The following is a 25,510-nucleotide window of genomic DNA, read 5'->3' as shown; positions in this document are numbered from 1 at the left end:
TTGAATATCAGCAGGAATGGAAGAAAGTCAGGATAGGGTAATTGTGTGTAAATAGGATCAAAATACAGATACATATAAGAAATTGTCATGAGATCCAGCATGTTGTATAACATCAATACATATTAGAAATATATACTAATAAAAAGCAGAGCCTCTTGTTGGTAGGGAATTGTGAAATACTCAACATGATTATAGCTTCAGGTAGGTCCTGACTTAAAGCTAATCAGATTGTAGAGTTCACCAGAGTGAAATGATGTAGAGACCCATGGATTAAGAAATAGAGTTAGATTTCTGTCCAGTGGACAGTGAGGAACATAACATTTATAAGCAAAGGAAAGCCACTCTCAGAACTATATTGGAGATATATAATGAAGGATTGTCCCAAAGTTAGAGACCTGTGTCTTCAGATTCTAACAGTTGTTTCACTGCAAATATCAGTCTTGTTAGAGAAAGGGCTGTGGTTACCACAGAAAACTTCCTCAGACCATTCTTTGGGAATTCATTGAGAATAGACAATCTTTGATCTCAGCTTATTATTTCTTGATTTTTGTGTACACAGTGGGATCTGTGGAAAATTCCTTGGGAATCTGGGAATTAGGAATGGTCAATTTTTGTTTGAAGATCATCTGCTCAAATTTTAAGTATGTCACCTCCTGCACTTCTTGTCTTTCAGGATCCTAGAAAGAGGTAAATGTTAAGTGATGTTGTGTGCACACATTCTTGCAGAGAATGAAGGAATATTAGACTGTATGGAAGAGAGCAGACTCAGGAGGACCTACCTGTATGTTCAGTGTTGTTCTCACTTCAGAGTCTTGGTCCATGATGGCTGCATTTTTAGAGGAAAGAAGTAATCAAACACACATATAAAAAAGTTCATCAGCACTCTCATTTCAAATCCAAAGTACTAGTGAGAGATACGATAAAACCCAAGGTTTCTCACCTGCCCCAAATTAGAATCAGATGTCCTGACTCTGTATATTCACAGCCATATCCCACACATGCTGCACCTTGTAATTCTTTCTTCAGAATAATCTCTTTCTCTCTCTCTTGCTGCCCACCTACTCTTGTAAAACATCTTCCTAGATATTATTTGGATGCGGAGATGCAAAAGATACAGTGAGAAATTAGTCAGTAGTTTGAGAGCTGAGGGAAAGTACAAAGGCTCTGGTGCACTCTTTTGAAAGCCCTGCCTCAGGTTCCCTGTCTTGGCCCAAGTGTCCTTTTGTAAGTAAAGAATACACACCTGTATTTCTCTGCTCTTGTTTTCTCACACTACTAAGATGACAGTCACTGGCTTGTTCCTGAGACTTACTCTTTTTGACGGAGCAACAAGAATAAAGGAGGATGATGAGGAAGACAAGGATCATGGACACTGACAGTCCAATCAGAATATGCAGGATCCTGTGGTTATCTGGAGGAAGACGTGAACCCAATAAGAGGTACATCTTAGGGTCCCCATTTTGATAAATTGCATAATATTTATTGATTGGAGGATACTTAATATAATATTGACAAGAGTCTTGATCAAGAACCTACTAATAATATTCTACTCAATAGAAATAGTATTAAACTGACCCCAAATGACTTATACCCATACATGAATGCAAGTCTCAACTGCAAGTAGAGGATCTTATATTTGTGATAGATGGTGATTAATACAGATACCCACAACTGGTCAAGTTGCAGAGAAGAAGAGACTATAGAATTCTTGGTACTGAATGAGATGCTTAAATCTCAAATCCTCCAAATGTTCTAAAGTGTGAAAGAGATGGAAGAAGAGCTTGAAAGAGAGGCTATGGATAACTCTAGTGACACTGTCTTCTGTACACTGCAGGGCAGTTGACACTTCACAACAGTTTGAACTAGCATGCCCAAGAACAGTGTAGTCTCAAGCTAGACAAAATCCTAGCATGGAGTGTGGAGGTGAACATGAAGTCCCACCCCTAGTCCAGGGGCTATACATAATTGATAACTGTTGGGAGAAGGAGTGTCAGTTTTAGGAGAATTGTTACTAGTAAGTTGACCATGCTCCAGCGGAGGCTTACACATTTAAGTGTATATGGATATTATGCCAGTTGCAGAAACCCGCAGAACACCAGGTAGAGGTCGTGTAATCACGATCTTAATCTGAGTTTGATATGAGTGCTCAGTAAATCTGCTTAGCAACTTCTACATCTACAACTCCCTTGAACCAAACAAAAAGTTCTCCCAAAGGGCCAAAGCAAAGTCATGTCTATTTCATCACAGGTAATTTTTTTTGAGACAGGGTTTCTCTGTGTTGTTTTGGTGCCTGTCCAGATCTTGCACTGCAGACCAGGCTGGCCTGGAACTTACAGAGATCTTCCTGGCTCTGTCCCCTGAGTGCTGGGATTAAAGGCATGTGCAACCACCACCCAGCTACAGGTAATACTTTTTATGAAATCTTCCCTTCTGCTTGTTTGCTTCCTTTTTTAGGCCCCATCACCTCCTCTCCAGAAGGAACTGAGCTAGAATAAGCACTTCAGTGCTCCTGGGAAGGGAGTAAAATCTGCTCTCATTTTCACTTGTAGGGGGTCTCAGTACAGTTCCCATGCTGCTCCTAAAAATCTTCTGATGTTGCACAGTTTTAGAATCAGAGATGGGAGATGTTGATTTTAACACCACTGAGCTGTGAGGCAGTTGAGCCAAAACAGGAACACAAGAGTTTTTGGTCTCTAAGTTTCCACAGTAGAGAAGAGGAATCAATTACTTACAAGTTTTGGAGTCTGGCTCTGTGCAAGAAGTGCAATTTCTTGTTGAGTTTACTAGAGCAGGGGACAGGAGAGGGAGAAAGTTCAAAGACCATGTGCCTACTTAGCAGTGAGGGAGCTGAGCCAAAACATGAACCAAAGAGTTTTTGGTCCCTAAGTTTCCATAATAGTGAAGAGGAATTATTTTCTCCCTAGTTTTGGAGTCTTGTTCTGTGCAAGAAGTGCAGTTTCTTGATGAGTTTACTACGGAAGGGGACAGGAGAGGGAGAGACTTCATCAAGAGGTGCTTTCAGTTTGGACAGTGACCAGCACTCACTCCATCTCTTAGTGCTGAGCTTTCAGAGGTAGGATGCCATTATGTGGTTTGCTTTGCCGTATTGACTCTCTACTTGGATTTCAAGTTGTGATGGGTCAATAGTAATACTGTGGAGAGATCTATGTGAGTGAGAGCTCAGGAGGGCTGTGTCCTCTCTGATTTGCCCAAACTGATTGCGACCTTATCCCTAATGAATCTGTCCTGACCTTTTTCTAACTCTCCTTGGTACATACATGTTCCAGTGTGGCTGGCCAAGTAAGATGAGGAACGTTTGGGTGGATCCTTGTCTATTACTTTGTAATCTGATGTCCAATTTTTTTTATTAAGAATAAACTTTCATTCATTTTACACACCAGTCAAAGATCCCCCTCTTCTCTCTTCCCACCTCACAACCTCCCCTCCCAACCCATCCCCCACTCCTTCCCACAAGAAGGCAAGGCCTCCTATATGGAGACACATTCAGTAGAGGCAAGTCCAAACCCTTCCCCCGTCTCAAGGCTGCACCAGGTGTCCCATCATAGGTAGTGGGCTCCACAAAGCCTGTTCATCCATCCAAAGATGGATTCTGATCCTACTGCCAGGGGGCCTCCCAAGCAGATCAAGTTACACAACTGTCTCACCATGAAAAAGGCCTCATCCAGTCCCATGTAGGCTCCACAGCCATTGATCCAACTTTCATGAGTTCCCTCTAGTTTGGTTTGGTCATCCCTGCATGTTTCCTCATCATGATCCTGATGCACTTGCTCATAGAATCCCTCTTCTCTCTCTTTGACTGGACTCCTGGCGCTCTCTCTAGTGATTAGCTGTGGATCTCTCTGATATCCATTTTCAAACTCCATCTTTTTTTTCAAAGTTCTTAAATGAAGTATAATGATCTCTCTTTCCCTCTCCCTTTCATCTCTCCATTCCCTCTGAGGTAATCTTCCTCCAAGCTCTTTCATACACTCCCTTATGTTGATAACCTCTTTTCTTTGATTAATATTAAGTGTGTGTACATAGGGCTGGAGAAATGGCTCAGGGGTTAAGAACACTGATTGTTCTTCCAGAGGTCCTGAGTTCCATTCCCAACAACCACACAGTGGCTCACAACCATCTATAATGAGATCTGGTGCCCTCTTTTGGCCTGCAGTCATACATGCAGACAGAAAACTGTATACATAATAAATAAATAAATCTTTAAAAATATGTGTATACACACATATTTATATATATGTTTATGTATATCTTACTAAGACCTTGCATGTATCTCTGTATATGTCTATCTCTCTCTCTCGCTATCTATCTATCTATCTTCTATCTATCTTGCAAAATAACTCCCGGAAACCCTTGTCTGTAGTTGTCTATGATACTTTGTCTCTACCATCAGTAGAGACATGGCTTTAGGATTTCATTTGTCATAAGACATGGTATATCTATCTATATCTATATCTATATCTATATCTATATCTATATCTATATCTATATCTATATCTATATCTATATCTATATCTATCTCATGAGGCTCTCTTAGTCAGGAAGGTACAAGAGGTCACTTGGGGATGACCACACACGGGAAGAGTTACTGTAAGAGCCACAGCATCTATAGTTCCCTTTCTGGATCACAGGACCAAGAAGGAAGTTGGCCTTGAACGTCCCACTGTGGCTCTGCACTGCAGGCAGCCCATGCCCCTGAGGCACCCCTCCCCTGGACAAATGGAACATGTCAAACTGATGGTCAGAGATGCAGGACAAGATCATGTTCTCTCCTGACATCACCACAGGGCCCATCAGAGATGACCAAGATTGTTTCTTCTATAAATCTGGAAGAAAAGAGGCAGAGACAGTTAGAGGGACAGTTCCTTACCAGTGTTCATTCAAACATAAGTTCTCTATATCTGCTTCCTTTTCTGTGATTTTTCTCTCTTTGTGTTCCACCTTTAACTCTTCTTTCTACTTCCCTATCTCTTCCCATCTCCCTCTTTTCTTTTCTATTATCTTACTAAATCTCCGACTTCAGTCCTGTAACCATATATTTTACCCAAGGTTTTGTTTTGTGACAGTTTCTGTCTTTATATGCATTGGGTCATTCCAAATGCCTTTAAAGTTTGTTTTTATTAACATTTATTAATTTTGTGTAGCAATTGAGTTCATTATGAAATATTAAAATATATAATGTATTTTTAGATTTGTCTTCATTTAAAAATTTGAAATTAAAATATAACTACATCATTTCCTGGCCTCTTTTTCTTGAAGTGTTTTTGCATATAATTTATATGTGTAATCTTGATCATATTTATGCCATCATTCTTCTTTTCCATCAACTTCTACTGATTCTATTCCTTTTCCCAATTGTTTTATTTTGTGTAGGGAAAAAGTCTGGCTAAAGAAACCCACCCTGACCCTGCAGCCCAGAACTAGGGAAAGAAGGCCTAGATCAGGGTAGAAAGAAACACAGTTTGACTGAGTCAGATCAGAATCATCTCTGCCCCTGGCCAACTGACTTGTGAAACTAACCAATCACAGAGCAGAACAGTAGAACCCTGGGCCCAAGTCAACCCCTGGTTGACTCTATCCCCCAAGATATCCTGTGTAAACTGCTCTGCCTAGTTAGTTAGAAAAAAGGCTGTTTTCTCCACCTTGTTAGAGGCAGCTGCTTTCCTAGAATCCTCCTTCTCAAATAAATCTCTTTCTCAAAAGAGTTTTGGGTGAAGATCTTCATTCAATCTTGTAGAGAAGATCCTTGCTGAGACGTCCCTCAGTGGACAAAACAAGGGAGAGCTGAAGGAGCAGAGCAAGGAGGAGCTGAACAGAAGATCTTGGTTGAGACTTCCTTCGGTGGAAAGAGCAAGAGAGGGCTGAAAAGTAACACTTTTCTCAGGAACCAGAGGAGATTGCTACATTTCTGTAGGGGTTTCCCCTTTTGCAGAGTGAATCAAAAGAAGCAACATCTTAGGCTGGAGAAACAGAACTCTGGTAGGAACCCCCTAAAGTGGGGGCTGAGAAAAGCTCAGCTGTAGTGTAGAGGAGCAGGACTGCTATATCCTGTGAGGAGACCATCCCCCATTGCACCAGGTATATCCTGACTTACCCAAACAGTCAGGATACCATTCCCTGCTGAAGCACTTCCAGGCATGACTTTCCTGAGAAGTCAGAAAAATTTCCCTTCTAGGGTTGGGCTGCTTCTTTGCAGTTACAGCTGTCAGAACTGTGTTAAACAGCTCTAGGTATGTGGAACACCTTCAGGGCAGAGCTGTTGTTCTAAGCAGCCTGAGGTGTCCAGAATACCTCCCCCTCCAGGGCTGGACTGTGTCTTGCAGTTCCAGCCATCAGAGCTGTCCTAAGCAGCTCAAGATGTTGCCTGACTCCCTAGGTAGTCAGGACACCTTTCCCTAGAGTTGTTGCAACAAATTTACTTACATTGTTGGTGCTGAAACCTGGGACCAAACCTACAGAGTTGCGACCAATTTATTTACATTTTGTACATTCAGCTTTTCCAAATGTTTAGTCAATCAATGTGTTTGATTACAGGTATGTATTGTGTTTTAATTAGCATACAAAGTAATGGACTTCAATAAGACACCCTCATACAGTTCATTTTGTCCATTTTTGCCAATCCCCTCCCTTTTACTGGCTTTACTATTCCCTTTTCCATCCTACCCATTTTTTTCTTCAATGGCATCTGTATTCCACCTCTTTCCCCACCACTCTTTGTTAATTTCCTTTCCACTCTCATGGTTAATTTTCAACTTCATGTCCTAGAACTTCCTCATCCGATGTATATTGAAAATCTAGAATCTGACTTCATTCTAAGTTATTCATTTTCTATATTGTCTCTTTTTACACATTTGTGTTAAATAATCTCACTTTTCTAAGTACAGAATATTTCCAGGATTGTGCTTGTTTCCTTTGAACAGTGGCCACAATGATCTCCCCTTTTTTGTTCCTCTTAGTGTGTGTACTGCACAAGTGTGATCTATCATCTGCCTTCCTAGCTGTTTTGAAGTATCCAACATCTGCCATTATTTTTACTTTCAAATGTTCCATTCAAGCTTAAGACTTTTGCAAATTTTCTCTTCCCTCCCATGCTATGTTTCCCATGTTCTCAGCCATTTCTATCTCTGAGTCTTTCTCCCAGTCCTACTGTCTGTATATATTTCCATGTCCCTGCTTTATTTGTATCTGCTTCCCAGGAGGAAAGCCTGTAGGATTTTTTCAGCCATCCCAGAATGTCTGAGTTACATTGGAACATGTAGTGACAACAGTTTGGAGATGTAGAAAACAGACAGCAATTGGTAGTCTCCTCATTTACCCAGGGTTCTGTTATTCTAGGATGAATAATTGGTCAACCACAAGAAAGGAAGACCTGTCAATGTAGACAAATTCTATCAGTGACATCTGTACCAAAGCCTCAGGACTCATGAAGAACTAGCCCCACTCAACATATAAACTGATGTCAGACACATGTTGTGTCTAGGACTTCTGGCAGGTGTCTTGTAGAGATAAAAGCCAAACAAAATTTTGAACTGTCCAGGACTTTGAACACTAGTAGAATGATGCCATTGTCTCTGATTCATATGAAGCTAGGCAAGCCATCCTTTTCTTTTTACCTCTAGTTTTGACTCCTTTGACCTCTCTGTATCTGTGCTTCACATTATAACCAATGGTCTGTTTTTGTATCTCTGTTTTCATTGTTTATGTCAGTAATATTTGCAACAAGGCTGCTTTTCTCTAAGTTTCATATTCTTCATATTCCTCATGACATCCCAGGACTTGCAGTCTATAAAATAACTGCTCTATATCACAAAAAGGATGATGAGCAGGTAACACCCTCTTACCTGTGACCTTTATGTCAACAGGGTCACTGGATTCTGACCACTCATATGGTGTGTGATTGTAAGAACCATAGCATGTGTACGTCCCAGCATGGTCAGGTGTCACAGGACCTATTGACAAGTTGGCATGGGACCCCCCAAAATGAGATTCTACAGAAATCTGGAAAGAGTCCTTGATTATCTTATTTTTTGCAGAGTCAAAATGAAGTTGTCAAACATAATCACTGAGTGACACTTCAGGGTCACCTTCTCTTCTGAATTTACCAGGGGATTTGGTAGGGCCAAGAGGAAAGGCTTCCTATAGATTCCTAGAAATAAAGAGATTGTGAATATGAACCTGACCCTGGCCTATGAATCCCAGGAAACCCATCTTTTCTCCCCTTAGCCTGTTCTTCCTGTCAGTGCCCCAGTGTTTCTGTCACTGTTTATGTCAACTTTGTACACAGACTCCTCCATCTTTCTTTGACCATTTTCCGCTTCTATGACTCTTGTAGCAGCACTATATTTTCCCACTGGCCTGGTGCAAGACTGCGTCTGCTGGACCTGTCTACTCTAGCAATTCTTGTCCCTTTCTAAGTTGGAAAAGGCAGAAAACATGGCAGACTTTATGCCAGGTTCCTTCATAGTCCTTTTAATGCTATTTTGGACTGAGTACAATCATTGGCAAGATAAGAGAGTTAGTTGTGAATGCTGGCAACAGGGAATCTCTTCTGGTCTTCTCTATAGATCAGACTTCTGTAAGGCATTTCAAATCTGGCACCGTTAGTATAGTTTCCTCCAAAAATATGGATGAATTACCTTCCTTACTTGACTGACCTCTGCACTTTCCTGCCCAGTTCTTAATTTGGCCTTGACATGGATTTCTGTATTAGTTTGTAATCACTACCATAACATATTATCTCAAGTGATTCTTGAAAGAACACAAGTCTTGTATAAGAGGATTAGAACTCCCAAACAAACCCAAATGGCATAAATAAATTCTCTGCAGTGAGGCATTACTGCTGAAATCACTGGGAAAGTATCTACTTCTTTTTCCCTTCCAGTTTCTAGGGGCCTCATGCATTCCTTGACACCTGGACCCTTCCTCCACTGTCAGAGTTAGCAATAGGGTGTCTCCCGCATAGTTCTTTGTTTTGTCTATAACTGCATTTTTCTTTATTTTGTTATATGAACCCTTGTGGTTCTACAGTCAGGATAATTCTGGATATTCTCCCATTCTGATGTCATTTTAATAACAACAAATTCTATCTTTAGGCACATTTTTTCTTTAAATTATTCAACATTCAGGAAGTTGTAGGGACAGGAAAGTGCATGTCCCGGTATCATGTTACTCCCACCATACTATCCAATACCTGTGTTAAATATTCCTTTATAATGCTGAGACTTGACTACATCTTGTTCTGAAAATTCTAAAATGGGGAGATTGGAGGGATGATGTGATACTTCAAACGTGATCTCTGACCTGAAACTATGATGTTCAGAGGGTCACTGTGTACTGAGAGTTCATTAGAGCATTGATGATTGTAACTATAGCATCTATAGGCTCCTGAATATGCTGGGGTCACAGGGCCCAAGTTAAGGTTCTTCTGGAATATTCTGTCATGGAATTGAGAGATAAGATCTCCATGTTTTTTGTACAGCTTGAATATATAACAGTCACTATGAGAGTCACATTGAAGTTCTTCATGGTGTCCCTGGGGAACAACATAGCTTGGCCAGGCAGACAGTGTAGGCTTGTCATGAATTCCTATAGAAAGCTGAACAGAGTAAAAAATTTAATGATCCCTCTTCATTCTGAGAGGTAAGCCTCCAATTTTAACTCATCCTTATCAGGATCCTCTGTACAACAATTTTCTCTGAATCAAAACATTCCTGTTTTAATGTGAGAGGATGAGAGCCTCAGGGGACCCAGGAGATAAACAAATATCATATGTACTAGAAAGCTGAAACTTGAAAATTCACCATTGTCCCTTACTAACTCAAAAAAAGAGTAAGCAACTAGGCCAGAAGAGCTCTGTTACTATCTAAGATGTGTTGAGCTGCCTTAAAGTTGTGCAGAGAGCTCCAGGGTTTTGGCCTTCATGTTACTCACCCATATTGAGGTGTGCTTTAAATAGTGTTTTGTGCCATCCCTTGCTTCTGTAAATAACCTCTTATCTATTCACTTCTATTTGAACCTCAGTAAACTCACAGATTGATGTACTTGTACTTTGGCACAACCACTGTTTGCTTTGTCGTGAATTTCCTTTATGAGGTTAGCAGATTTATATGTGCTGGATCTCCTCAAAGGAAGTCTCAAATACCATTAGGTGATGGGTGTGAAAGAGTGTAAGTGGTCCCCAACTACCATATACATACATATGGCATATATTTCATGCTAGGATATGCTAGCTGAGAATTTTGAGTAAGTATTGAGTAACAAAGTGAATTTGATCATGAAAATATTGTAATCTAAAGTGAAATTACACCAGAAGATTAGAAGGAAAGATTCATGTGAGTGAGATGACAGATAGGAATTGATGCCACCAAGGGAGCAGAAAAGAAATTCTCTTGATCCAAAGTTACCAACTCTAGAAATCTAACAATATTTAGATGAGAAGCACATTGTAAATATTCCAGAACTCATGTATGAGGAAGAGATAGCCCATAGGACTACAGAATTGACAAAATCCACTAGAAGGGGTAATGAGTCTTTTGAACTACTCTGTCTCTTATATACTTTTGTAAAGAACTTTTTACTCAGAGGTCACACTGGCTCATATACACTAAGTGTGGTAAGTTAGAGGCAGACATACAGTTTCACTGTCATTTCAAGGCTCCTTGTATGTGTAACATTTGGAGTTCTACATTATTTGGCCACTTGGGTGACTTGGAGATAGAATGGATTTGCCATCATGATGGCCAGTCTAGGAGTCTTGGTCATTGTTATGTATCTGCTTGGTGGATATTCTTGAGGATATGGAGAATGGCAAGACACTACAGTGAAGGCCATATAGACCCCAAGCAATAATACAAGTCAGCCATGGTGGATATCTTGCACCACTGCACAGCCAGGGGCCATCATAAACCCCAGCCAGAAAGTGTCTCTGACTGCAGAGTGGGTCCAGCATTCTTACTAAATCAGGAGGCACAGCCAGCAACAGTATCTGATCTCAAAACACAGGAAGCATCACAGCCAAACTAGAGAAGCTGACACCAAGGTCACGCTGTCCAGGGTTGCAACCAGTTGGCCTGACTGCTATCCCAGGTTAGACTATTTACCATCAGAGAACTGCTGTATATGACAGAGGAGCTCATTATCATCAATGCAAAGGTATCACTGTGCAAGAACACAAGCATTAAAATCAGGGAAGTAAAATATCACAGAGAACAATCGTCAGGCTAGGCAGTAAACACAAAGGAAAGGAAGAGCTTTGTAGCACATGACAAATAATTCAAGTACTATTTTTTAATGAAGCTACAGAAGTAGAAGCAAGCATGAATAAAACTTGGGTGGTTATCTGCCACTCATGTACAGGCCACACCAGTCAGAAGAACAAGAACTGATTGACTTCCCACCTACGCGAGGATCTCTGCAACTCCCCTGGTTCTGTTTCCAAAGACCCAGTATGCTTCCATCCCTTCCTGCTCCCAAACCCAGAAAATCTTTCAGTCACCATAGATTGAGAAAACAAGATATTCCATTATATAGTCAAATACAAACAATATCTATGTACAGATTAAGCTCTACAAAAGATACTAGAAAGAAAACTCCAATGCAAGGAAATTAGCTACCCCCATAAAAACACAGGAAATAAGTAATCCCACACATCACCACTACCAATAACAAAAGAACAGGAATTAACAATCATTGGTCATTAATATTTCTTGCTACCAAGGGACTAAATTCCCCAATAAAAAGACACAGAATAACACAATGTATGTGAAAATAGGATCCATCCTTATGTTGCTGCAAAGAAACACACCTCAATCTCAAAGACAGACGTTACCTCAGAGTCAAAGATTGGAAAAAGTTTTCCCAAGCAAATGGACCCAAGAGCAAGTTGTTGTAGCCATTAGGTTACCAATAGGTAACAAAATAGACTTCAAACCAAAGTTAATCAAAAGAGATGAGGAAGAACATTTCATATTCATCAAGGGAATAATCCAACAAGATGATCTTTCAATTTTTAACAACTATGCCTCAAATTAAAGGGCACCCACATTTGTAAAGGAAAATTTAGTAAAGCTTAAATCACACATTGACCCACACACATTAATAGTATGAAACTTCAATACCTGACTTCTATCAATGGGCAGATAATGAAGACAAACACTAAACAGAGAAATACTGGAACAATCTCATGTTACATACCAAAGAGACCTAATAGATCTACATAACAGTTCAACCAAACACTTTCTAAATGGTCTTATTAAATAAAAAAAAACATAGTCAACTATAGGAGTGAAAGCCTTAGAGATCAGGGAAATAGTGAGAGCCACCAACCAACCTCACCTCACTAGCTCTGCAGCTCTCATAAGTGAATTACTTCCTGTGTACCCATGACTTTATTGTCTTGCTCTCCTGCCCTCTCATTGGCTCTTGGCCCAGCTACCTCACTTCCTTGTCACTGCCTGTCTGTACAGACCTCCAGGTCTCTATGGTTGGTACTGGGATTAAAGGCGTGTGTCACCACACTTGGCTCTGTTCCCTAGTATGGCCTTGAACACACAGAGACCCTGCCTGCCAAGAGATCTGATTAAGCATATGTGCTACCACTGCCTGACTTCTGTGTTTACTTAAAACGGCTTGCTATTTCCTCTGATCTCCAGGCAAACTTTATTTATTAACATACAAATAAAATATCACCACATTTCAGTACAAATAAAATATCACCACAGCACCACATTGAACTTTTCAAAAATTGACCACGTACTCAGTCACAAAGTAAACCTCTTCAGATACAAGGAAACTGAAATAAGCCCTGCATCATATCACTCCACCATGTAATAAAGCTGGAATTGCAGAAAAACAGAAACCAAAGAAAGTCTGCAAGCTCAGGACAACTGAAGAACTGTCTAGTGAATGAAAACTGGGTCAAGACAGAAGTGATGAAAGAAGTTAAACATGTCATAGAATTGAATGAAAATGAAGGCACAACATAACCCAATTTATGGGAACAGACAATGTCACAGAACTAAGTACCTACATGAAGAAATTGGAGAGCTCTCATACTAGCAACTTAACAGCACACCTGAAAGCTCTAGAACAAAAGGAAGCAGACACACCCAAAGGAGTAGAAGTCTGGAAACTGTGGGCTGAAATCAATAAAATAGAAACAAAGAGATCAATGAAAGAATCAATGAAACAAAATGGGGGCATAACAACAGACCTGGAGGATATCCACAGAACCATTAGGGCATATGTTAAAAACCTGTACCCAACAAAATTTTAAAATCTAAAAGAGGGTGTATGAACTGAAGTGGCTTATCCCAGTGATCAGAGCAGTGAATCCCCTGTCATCACAGAGCTTTTCTCCAATGACTGACGGAAGCAGATGCAGAGATCCACGGCCAAACACCAGACAGAGCTCCAAGAGTCCAAAGAGAGAGAGAAGAGGGATGCTATGAGCAAGTGCATCAGGATCATGATGGGGAAACCTGCAGAGATAACTAAACTAAACTAGTGGGAACTCATGAAAGTCGGATCAATGGCTGTGGAGCCTGCATGGGACTAGACTAGGCCCTCCACATGGCGAGACAATTGTGCAGCATGATCTGCTTGGGGGGCCCCCTGGTGGTAGAATCATAATCCATCCATGATGTATGAGCAGGCTTTTTGGAGCCTGCTACCTATGATGGGACACCTGGTGTAGCCTTGAGGCAAGGGGAAGGGCTTGGACTTGTCTGTACTGTATGTGCCTCCCCATGGGAGGCCTTGTCTTCTTGTGGGGGGGAAGTGGGGGTTAGGTTAGGAAGGGAAGACTGGGGGGGCAGGAGGAGCAAAGAGGGGGATCTTTGATTGGTGTGTAAAATGAATGAAAAATTTTCTTAATAAATAAAAAAGAAAAAATCTAAAAGAAATGGAAAACTTTCTAGATAGGTACATTTGCCAAATAAAATCAAGATTATATAAACATTTTAAAAAGACTCATAACTCTTAAGAAAATAAAAACATTCATTAAAAGTCAATACCAAAAAGAAATCACAGGGTCAGGGGCTTTAATAAATATTCTACATGACTTTGAAAAAGATTTTGCCAGAAGAGTTAATGCCAATATTCCTCAAATTATTTCACAAAATAAAAACAGAAGGAACATTTCCATATTGTTTTTAGGATGTCACAGTCATCATGATACCCAAACCACACAAAGATTCAATGAAAAGAATTATAGATCAATTTTTCTCATTAACATTGATGCAAAAATACTCAATAAGATACTCAGAACCACATCCAAGAACCCATCAAATAGGTCACAGGCCCTGGTGAAGTGGGTTCCATAACAGACATACAAGGGATGGTTCAACTTGAAAATCTGTTTCTGTAATACAGCATCAGTGTTCATACAAACACATAAATTCTATCCATAGCATAGATGTCTAAAGCAAAATCAGTATGCTCAGTAATTGATATGTAAAAAAAATCATAAATTATAACATCAAAATCTCAACATATGTGGCAGTGTTCCAGCACAAGTATAGCAAAAGGAAAGATTTTTTTTATATAAAAATTGATTATCTACCAGGTTTTATGGCCCACACTTTTATTCTCAGCAATTGGGAAGCAGAGGCAGGTGAATATCTGATTTAACAACCAGCTTGGTCTACAAAGTAAGTTCTAGGACAGCCAGGGCTACAAAGAGAACCTTATCTTAAAACACATAGAAAAAAATGTTTACCTAATCAAAGTTGAGGACTGATTCAGCCAAGGGAAGTATCTGGGACAGTCTGGGAGAAAACTGAGATGCAGGTCTCCAGGGTACTAATTTCACAGTTCAGATGACTCACCAACAAGTAACTCACAAAACCTGCCATCTGAAACCCTGGTATTTGCTCTCCTGCTAAAATGAAACCTATCTATTGGGATGTGTAGTTACTCAATATTTTAAGGATGGACTCACCTGCTTGTGCCAATGTCACCAGGACGAGGCCTGGAAACAAAAAAAAAAAATATAGTGGATTATCTATCTTCTTCCAGGAGCCTGGCCATTTGACCCTACTCATCCCTGTTGGGCCTCTACAGTAGAACAAGAGCTCCCTTAGTTAAGATGAACTCAGGCACCAATATTAACAATGGCAGCCAGTGTTTCTGCTGTGAACAGACCCAAACTCACAGGATGATATTTCCACCCTGCTATTCCACACCCTGTGTTCCCAGCTGGACTCACTAGTACACACAAAATTTAGGAGCACAGACAGCATGGTGTTGCTTCAGGTGACTAGAGGCAGAGCCAGAATAAAACTTACAGGATGTTGTGAGAGGCTCAAAGCATCTACTTAACCACAGCATGGAAAGCTTACCAACACAGTGCATCTGCCCTCACCCCATGTTTATTGATTCTTTTTGAGACAGGGTTTCTCTGTAACCCTGACTGTACTGGAACACACTGTGTAGACCAGACAGGCTTTGAATTCCAAGATCTTCCTAGTCTGCCTCAGAAGTGCTGAGATTAATGATGTGTGCCACTCTCCCAGGCTTCATGATCACTGGCCTTTTCCATGGTCTTGGACTACCATAGTTTCTTGGAAGTTATTCAGACTTCAGCATTTTCCAAGACTACAACTGGGTTGCATCTTAACCTACCCCTTTTATTAAAAAAAATCAAATTTGTTTGATATATTAAAAGTTTTGATGCATCCTGTTGCCTTTTAAATTGCAACTCAGTGCCTCCTCTGGGGTTCTGTGCAGTATGTCCAATGTCTAATTATCTAAGTTGTAACAGCAATCCTAATGTGTCAGTCAAATTATTCATCTTACTTGATAATAAAATTCCACTTTTTTAAAATAAATCTAAGAAACAAAGCAAGTATATTTTTGCTTTAATTGAAATTTGTTTTAAGATATTCACATTTTTAAAAATATTTCATTTTAAATTATGTGAAGATGTATATGTGAGTGTTTTTGCCTTGCAAGGCCAGCAGAGGGCATTGATGGGATGCCCTGGAGCTAGAGTCACAGGCAGTGGTGAGCCTTCTGGTGTGGGCATTGTGTCCTCTGCAAGGGCAAAACACACTCTTAACCTCCAAGTGACCGCTCCAGACATGTACACTTAGAATTCCTTACCAAATCCTTCATATATATATTAGGTTTTGTTGTTGTTTTACTTCATTGTTGAATGGTTGATATAGAAATATCTGAACATGATTAATATTTGCAATTTGACAACTTGGTTCTGCATTTTTTTCCAGAAAATTTTATTTTACAAAGCTGTTATTCTTTATTTTAGTAGGACATATTAAATACACAATAATGAAACTAGATAAGAAACACCAGTATTCCACTGATGCATTTCTAGAAGAATTTGTCAGAGGAACTTGCAAGACACTGCAAAGAAGTGGGAACATTTAAAGAGTACTGACACTTGGCCACACAAACCTGGCAGTTTAGTTTGCTTGTATAGTGTTTATTATCTGCTATATTTTGTTACATTTTTAGGCTTATTTCTTACCTATTACTCTACCTGTCAAAACTTACCAGTTTATTAATATAGTTTTCAAATAAATTATGATTATACCATCTCTCCTTGCCTTACTCTTCTCAATCTCTCCTATGTAGCTCTTTTGATCTCTCAAATTCATCTTTATCTTTAATTACCTTTATATATCTACACACACAGACACACACATATGATTTTCTAAATATATAAATATAAACTGAATTTTAAGTACATTGTTATTCTTTTGTATATCATTTTAGGGCTGACCACATTCCTAGTAGATGCAACCTCACAGTAAACTCCCTTTCCTCTGGTTCCTACAATCTTTCCTCCCATTCTTGATGTTCCTTGAGCCTTAGGTTTAGGAGTTATTTTGTAGATTGACCAGCTGGAGCTGGACATTACACAATCATCCATTATCTGTATTTTTATTGCTTTTACTTTTTGTATTGGTGATTGCTTTAGGCTAATCAAATTTCTTTTTAAGGTTAGTGGTGCATTTCCTTGTGGATACAAGGGAAACAGGTATTTAGGATGCAATTAGGAATTATACTTATTTAATAAAGAGGCTGTAGAAGGTTTCTTTAAAATCACTGACCTCACTAGCCATGGACAGTGATTAGATTTTCAGAACCAGGAAATATGTTCAGGTCTTTGAAACATTGGAGCTGAGTTTTGTGCCAGGTTATAAGTATGGGTCTATTTGTATTCTTCTACATGAAGCCACCCAATTTGACTAGAACCATTTCTTGAAGAAACCGTCTTTTCCAGTGTGTGTTTCCAGTTTCTTTAGCAAAGATCAGATGTGCTTAAATGTGTGGACTCATGTCTGTGTCTTCAATTTGATTCCACTGATGAATGGGATGTTTATCTTTGTATCAATACCATGTTGTGTTTATTAATATAGCTCTGTAGTACAACATGAAATCAGGAATGGTGCAACCCCCATCAGTTCTTCAATTGTTCAGGACTATTTTATCTATCGTATTGTTTTTTTATGTGTTCACAGATGAAGTTGAAATTTGTCTTTTTAAGATCCGTGTAGAATTGTGTTGGAATTTTGGTGGGGACTGCATTCATTCTGTAGATTATTTTTGGTAGAATGGTCATTTTTATTTACTATGTTATCCCCACTAATGCATGAGCAGGAACGTTCTTTCCATCTTTTGATATTTCCCCAATGACTTGATGTTTTTATCATCCAAGTTTTTCACTTGCCTTGTTAGACATACTCTGAGATATTTTATATTATTTGAGGCTATTATGAAATGTGCTGTTTCCCTGATTTCTTTCCTGGTCCATCTGTCATTTTTAGCTATTTTCTTGTGGATTTGGGGGGGTCATCCCATTTTATCATCTGCCCATCAAGATGCTTTGACTTATTCCTTTCCAATTTGCATCCCCTGAATCTCCTTTAGTTACCTTATGTAAGACCTTAAGTACTATATTGAATAAATATGGGAGAGTGGACAAGTTTGTCTTGTTCCTGATTGGAGTGGAATTGCTTAGAATTTGTCTCACTTTAAGTTGATGTTTACTATGTACTAGATGGAAACTGACTTTATTATGTTAAGACATGACACTTGCATCCATAAACTCTGTAGGACTTTTATTGTGAAGGGGTGTTGGAGTTTTTCAAAGATCTCTGATGCATCTAATGAGATGGTTGTGTGTTTTTTGTTCTTGTTTACATGGTGAATTATATTAATGATTTCCATATGTTAAAGCATCCCTTCCTCTCTAGAGTGGGCCTACATGAACATAGTGGATGATTTTTTTGTTATGTTCTTGGATACAGTTTGCAAGTATCTCTTTCCTTGTTCTCCCACTCTGTCCCTGTTCCAGATTGACTGGGTTTACCCTTTTCTGTTGTTATGTCCCTATGCTCATTTATAATTTCTTTTTTCTGTCTTCCTTCCTTCCTTCCTTCCTTCCTTCCTTCCTTCCTTCCTTCCTTCCTTCCTTCCTTTTTTTCTTTCTATTTATTTATTTATTTATTTATTTATTTATTTATTTATTTATTTATTTGAGACAGGGTTTCTCTGTGTACCTTTGCACCTTTCCTGGAATTCGCTTTGTAGACCACGCTGGCCTCAAACTCACAGAGATCTGCCTGCCTCTGCCTCCTGAGTGCTGGGATTAAAGGCATGCATCAGCACTTCCCAGCTCATTTCTAATTTCTTAATATGGATATTATTTCTGTGTTTTAGTTAGTTTGTGGAAGGGTTTGTCAAGCTTATTGATTTTCTCAATGAATAAACTTTTGTTGCATTGATTCTTTGTATTTATTTTGCTACAATTCTATTAAACAATGCCAGAAATTTGATTATTTATTGTCCTCTACTCTTTTAGGGTGTGATTTCTTCTTTTTGTTCCAGAACTTTTAGGAATACAGCTGTCTCTTGTATTATATCAATAAAGTACTTTCATTCATTTGCTTAGTGTTATGAACACCTTTAGTGTGTTCTATACGTTTGGGTATGCCAATTATATATATCACTTTCATCTGTAATCATGTTTTATCTATCACTCTACCATTTATTATCTATTTTTTATCTATCTATCTATCATCTATCTATCTATCTATCGAAATCTATCAATCATCTATTTATCTATATGTCATCTATCACACATATATAGATATCAATTATTAATAATCTTTTATCTATTCTTTTCATTCTATCAATCAGCCAATGTTTCAGGCAAACATTTATGTATTTGTGATGTATAAATCTATCTCTCAATTACCTATTTATCTTTTCTTACATCCATCATCTACTTTCACCTGTCTGCCTGTCATTTCTTTCTTTATTTTTTGAGCTGAGGATCGAACCCAGGGCCTTGTGCTTGCTAGGCAAGTGCTCTACCACTGAGCTAAATCCCCAACCCTGTCATTTCTTTTAACAACTCTGCTATCATGTGTATGTTTGCATAGCTGCAACACATTTTTTTTCAAAATAAGCACAGTTTTGAGGGTCCCTAGTAAGTTTTCAGTTCCTCAGTATCTTTTTTTCAGAAGCCTACAGTCACCTTGAACCTCAGACAGTTTGTGATGGGTTGAATAGAGGCAAACATTTCCCACTGCTCAGACTAGACTGTCTTTGACTACTACTAAAATCACCTAGTCTTTGTGATGAGAGAGAGTTCAGCTTTTGTGGGAGTCCTGTCTTCCCTGCTAAGCCACTTTCATTTCAAGACTTAGTAACAAGTAAGTAAGCTCACATGATGTGCAAGAGAGTCCTAGGGTCACAGACCAAGCTGTAGCAACTGTGGTTTTATGAACACATTGACCTTTGAAGCAAGCAACAGAAGCGAGTGCTAGTACAGGGCGCTTTGCAGTGAAGTTTCCAGTTTCATTGAGACACAGGAAGTTGGTGTCCTGTGTGGCCATGCTGATACAGCCTCAGCCTGTTAGCATCCTGCCTGTGTGTCTTCATAAGAACAGATATTCGTGATGGAGTAGGACCCACAGGATGTGTGAGGTCTTAGTTCCTGACCACACATTTCTCTATCTGCTACTCCAAAGACAAAAGGAATAGTTCCTTTTTGAAATATTAGTTCTCAGTTGGTCTTGGCTGGACTCACAGAAGAGACCAAGAATTCAGTTTATATTTCTAACCTTAAAGTAGTTCTTTCCTCAAGGCAATGCCTAGTGGTACTCAAATTCCTGTTTCTATTTTAACAAAAATTTTCTTGTTGTTTATTACTGTCAGGGTTTATTATGCAGCCCAGTTTATCCCAGTACTTATTTATGAAACACAGACTGTACTCAAACTGAATTCCTTCTCCTTCTGCTTACTAAATTCTAGAACACAGATGTGCATTACCACCCTCACTTTTAACCATTCTTACTGCTGTTTTCAATGTACAAAAGGTCTTCATTCCTGCCTATTCCATCACTTTGAGTGAATTACAGAGGTAATAACTTGAGAAAGGTAATTGATCATGTTGGACCCACAATTAAAAAGCAGAGATCAAGAATGCATGCATAAAAAAAAGGGTGGTGGTGGTGCACGCCTTTAATCCCAGCACTAGGGGGGCAGAGCCAGGCGGATGTCTGTGAGTTCGAGGCCAGCCTGGTCTACAAAGCAAGTTCCAGGAAAGGTGCAAAGCTACACAGAGAAACCCTGTCTCGAAAAATGAAAAAAAAAAAAAAAGAATGCATGCATATGCTCAGCTTGTGTTCTTCACTGCCAATCATTTAAGGATATCCTGCTTCTGGAATGATGCTACTCCCTACACAGTGGGCAGGTCTTCTCACAACAATTAAACTAAACAGAAAAAATTTACCCTCATACTTAACCATTGGACAACTCTTTCTGATTTAGAAAGATTTTCTGTCAGATTCTATTTTTGGGTGATCCGAGATCATGGGTTGGTAACATTTTCAATTAACATTCACACTGGCAGAAATACCAAGGTAACACTATCAATTACAGCTGCCAAAAGTATTCAGAAACAAGTCTCACTACTTTATCCCACTACAACACTCTTGAGAATGTAGCTGAAGGACTTTTAGTCAGCATGCCATGGATACAGTTCATTTTTGTCACAACCATGTTATATCCAGAGACCAGCCACTCACACACAGGTCACCTCCCCATCCTCCAGCTCCTAAGTTCTTTCCACTTCCCTTCTTTTGTGAAGTTCTCTGTGGCTTTGAAGGCATTGATGCAGATGTTCCAAGATGGGTCTTTGTCTCTATATAGGATTTTAGGTCAATTGCACTGATGTTAGTACAAAATGATTCAATTTGTACTTGGAAGACTTTAGATCACAGTCTTCCCTGATCCTGCTGGTTTCCTTTCCTCTAGTTCTTTCTGCTTTTGTGTCACCTGCATTCCATTACCCACTATGTTTTCCACCCTCCTTAAGCTCCTTTCCTCTCTATATCACACCCTCCCTGCAAGTTTCAGGGATCATCATAAACTATGAGGAATTAAGGATTATATAAGCCAGTGACTTAGGAAAACAGGATCAAAAAGATGCCTTCACTTCAGCATTACAATTAAAAAATACTTATTAAGGTCTATTCATTTCTCCTCATTGTGAGTTCTCCTTCCCCACATGGTCGTTTGGTCATTAGGCCATGATGACAAAGGTGGTAGAAACCATGAACAGGGCTTTGTATGGCCTGTGAGCACGAAGGAAATAGCCTTCTGGAATATAACTTCAGTGAGACAGCTCAGCTTTATTCCAGAGTAACGGGAACCCTTAGGTTGGGAACAGTGGCTGGGGTATCACTTAATTTGCATTTGGCAGCACGCTCCTATCATACAGCTGGAGCTCAATGCCACCTAACATGGGCACCAGGGGAGAGCTCTGGCAGAGAACTATGTCAAAGGTCACACTCAAGGTAACTCAGGCATTTGTAATCAAAGGCAGCTTCTAAGGAAGGTCAGACAGAGAGCAGGAAACCATTGTTGGGGGAAGGGAGTTCTCCATTTTGCTCTGATCTTCAGAGAGCTGTTCAGACATGGTGGGCTGTGACCACCAAGCAACAGGGCCCTCCAACACTCATGACTTTATAGTTTTGTAACCATAGATACACACACACACACACACACACACACACACACACACAAGAGTACATAATATGACACATATGTATAAAGATGCCATAATGAAACCCCATATTTATAAGCTAACCCAAATAGCTAATAAAAATTAAAATAGAGGAACAATTATAAGTATAGCTTCCATATACCTAAGCATGCAGTATTTAGTTTTCTGAATCTAGCTTGTTATGGTGAGTAATGATTTCTTGTTACACCCATTTTGCTGCAAATTTTCTTTTTAAATTTCCTTATGACATCTTGTTGAGAGTACCAAGGTCCTTGTGACCACTGAACATTTGCAAAACCAGGAATGTTAAACACAGAGAATTGTGTTTTCAAAGAAAAAGATGTATCACCTGTATTTCCCCCTAGAAGTCTTGGAATTAGAGGAGATGAATAGCTTGGTGATTTGTGCGATCTGCAGGGACAGATCATGACAATCTCTCACCAACAGGAGTAGAGGTAACCGGTAGTCTAGGGGATCTCATTGTTATCTGAAATTCTAGGGCATATCATGCTTCTATAACCAGAACTGCAGATGCTTAATCATCTACATGAACCTTACATTATCTGTATAGCCAGGAGCTCCCCCAGGATCCCACCACCAGGACCAGAAGTGGCTAATTAGCTCAAATGACCTCTATACTATTTGTTTGTCTGAGACCATGCCAGATCCTTCCTTAGACCCTTAAACTAATACAGATAGACTATCTCTAGAGCCTATCTTCTTGGAAGAAATGAGATGTACTTTGAGTTGAGTAGTGATGTTATTATACTTCCTTTTGTGCTGGGGGTTATATTATACAAGAAAGCTTTTCCCCCTCTAAGTTTGCTATGCTTAGTATTTTAATATGCTTAAAATAAACTGCTTGGTGTTAGACTCCAGAAGTTTGTACCAGCCAAGCCAACAAAGTCATACTGAACCATGTTTTCTTACTGCCTTTGAGATTTGTTTTTGCATTTGCAAGGATCTCTACAGCAGGCAAACCATGTGAGGACCTCAGTCCTCAGAGAAGGTTAGAACATTTTTCTTTAAATAGAAATCAAGTTAATGAAACTTGGGTCTCACACTCAAGGATTCACAACTGTTAGAGTGGAATTAATATGGGTTCTAATCAGTCCTATGAGACAAATCATTTTGTAAAATATTTGGATGTTTGCTAAGATCCAACGTAAAAGTATCAAAATATTCATAGCAACAGCTCTGTAACTTTATAGTCCTAGGAACTAATGTATGGAGTGCCTATAAAAGGAGAAATAAAATCACTGTCAATTATTTTTCAAGTCATAACACGGTAATATTTTGCTTGGATCTTCTCAGGTGGAATAAAATCAAAATAGTAAAATGAGACTTGGAGAGAGAGAGAGAGACAGAGAGAGAGAGAGAGACAGAGAGAGATAGAGAGAGACAGAGAGAGTGAGACAGAGAGAGAGACAGAGAGGGAGCAAATTTTCTGCTGAACACATTTGGGCAGGACTCAGCTAGGTGGACCAAAAGGAGTCTGCAGCTGCTTAGATTCCAGACCAGCACACCCATTTGGGGCTTGGGCTCTAAAATCATTTGAGTGGAATTCACTGGTCCTCTGCCTTTTTAGAGGGTCAGGTCTGGCAGATCATGGAGCTTGGAAAGGCATCTGAGGGGACCCCTGAGTTCCCAGGACTGGCCTGTGAGTGTCTGCCACAGCATGAGCTGTGTCTTGACTGTCCCAGAGCTGAGTTTTTGTTTTTTTGTTTTACCTTATAATGGGAATAACTCAGTGGATTAATCATTGGTCCCTTTATGGGAAAAAATAGACACAACTTCTATCTAGTTCTGGAACCATTGCAACTAAAACATAAACACCTTAGCTGGTGCTGATTAGAGTTCCTGAGGTATTGATTTGTACCAGCCCCTTTATACTCCAGGCAGGGTACTCCTCTGCCCTACCAGTAAGAGGAGGCTCTGGTAATCCAAGGATCTATTGGACAATGCCCATTTTTTCCCCACACTCCCTGATGCTGACCAATCTATCTTGATGGACAAGCTGTTAAAGGCTTAGTGGACACTGGTGCAGACTATTTTAACCAAGACTGAGGCACTTGCTTCCCTCATTGGGAGTGTAAATCCAGCCCACCCCCTTCAGTGGTGTGGGAGGCCAACAAGATTCTAAGATGACCACCCATCTGGTCTATTGGAAGGACCTTGATGGCAATGCACATTATCATTTCCACTGTGCCTAGGAACCTGTCAGGCAGAGATATTTTGGAGGATATGGGTATTGTTCTAATTACAGATGACAGGATCTTTTTTGATGACACCAAGGTCTATGAAAAGGTGGGTCTTATGGTCTTTGACCCTGCATGAGATCTGCACCCCCAATTTTAAGGGTCAATGTACTTATGAGATCAACCATGACCGAGCCCCCTAGACCCATTCCATTCACTTGGATCTTGGATCAAGAAGGATGGGTGGAACAGTGGCCTATAATTGACCAAAGCTGTCAATCCTAAAAGAATTAGTTGCAGAACAGCTAAAGAGAGGGCACACAGAACCATCCACAAGTAAACATAATACTCCCATATTTGTTATCCCTGAGAGATTGGGCCTCTACTGCCTCCTGCAGGATCTTCATGTAGTTAATGGTAAAATGGAAAAGATGGGGTCTACACAGCCAGGTCTCCCCCACCTTAGTGATATTCCTCCATCTTACTATGTTTTAGTTTTTTTGTTTGTTTGAGATGGGGTTTCTCTGTGTAGTTTTGGTGCCTGTCCTGGATTTTGCTCTGTAGACCAGGATGGCCTTGAACTCACAGTGATCCACCTGGCTCTTCCTCCCAAGTGCTGGGATTGAAGGTATGTGCCACCACTATGTGGCTATACTTTAGTTTTAGATAGTAGGGATTGCTTTTTTCAAATTCCCCCGGCGTCACAGGACCAAGATAATTTTGCCTTTACTGTGTGGGAACCTAATATGCATAAACCAGTTAAGAGATATCAATGGATTATTTTGCTCCAAGGAATGAAGAGTAGCTCCACTATTGGTCAGTTATGTTTCTCAAGGTTTGGTAAATGTCTCCAGGGATGTCCTTTAGGTCCATTATATGAGTGGTCTCCTTCTGGCACACCCAGATGCAGCCTTCCTGTAAAAGACCGCCAAGGGAGTATTAGAAGATAACATATAATTACATCTGATGGTAGCTCTGTAATCTTAACTCTTGGAATACTGAGGCAGCAAGATTACAAGTTGGAGGCTACCTAGCATGCCCCTGTTTCAAAACAGCAAAGAGACAGACAGGCAAATATTTCTCACAGTCAGTTCAGGAAAATGCAGAAGAGAATGTATGGGGTACTGTAATAGTTGGTTTTTGTTCAATTTGATACAAGCTATAGTCATTTGAGAAGCAAGAGTCTCAACTGAAAAAATTTGTCTATATGATTATAGGCAAGTCTGTTGGGCATTTCTTGATTCATGGTTGATGT

General features: G+C 39.7%; 1 protein-coding gene across 1 annotated transcript; it reads right to left on the bottom strand.

Annotated features, from left to right (window-relative positions):
* Positions 1-533: 533 nt before the first annotated feature.
* LOC118591771 (killer cell immunoglobulin-like receptor 3DL1) lies at positions 534-9,952 on the bottom strand. The gene is given in 9 exon segments (XM_036200147.1): positions 534-677; positions 780-826; positions 1,286-1,411; positions 2,733-2,777; positions 4,557-4,836; positions 7,852-8,054; positions 8,057-8,164; positions 9,319-9,603; positions 9,949-9,952. Coding segments are annotated over 9 exon segments (1,242 nt in total).
* Between the last annotated feature and the right edge of the window lie 15,558 nt (positions 9,953-25,510).

Source organism: Onychomys torridus, chromosome 1, assembly GCF_903995425.1.
Source record: "Onychomys torridus chromosome 1, mOncTor1.1, whole genome shotgun sequence".
Lineage (NCBI taxonomy): Eukaryota > Metazoa > Chordata > Mammalia > Rodentia > Cricetidae > Onychomys > Onychomys torridus.
Note: the sequence above shows the minus strand (reverse complement) of the source record. Positions and strands in the feature narration are given on the sequence as shown.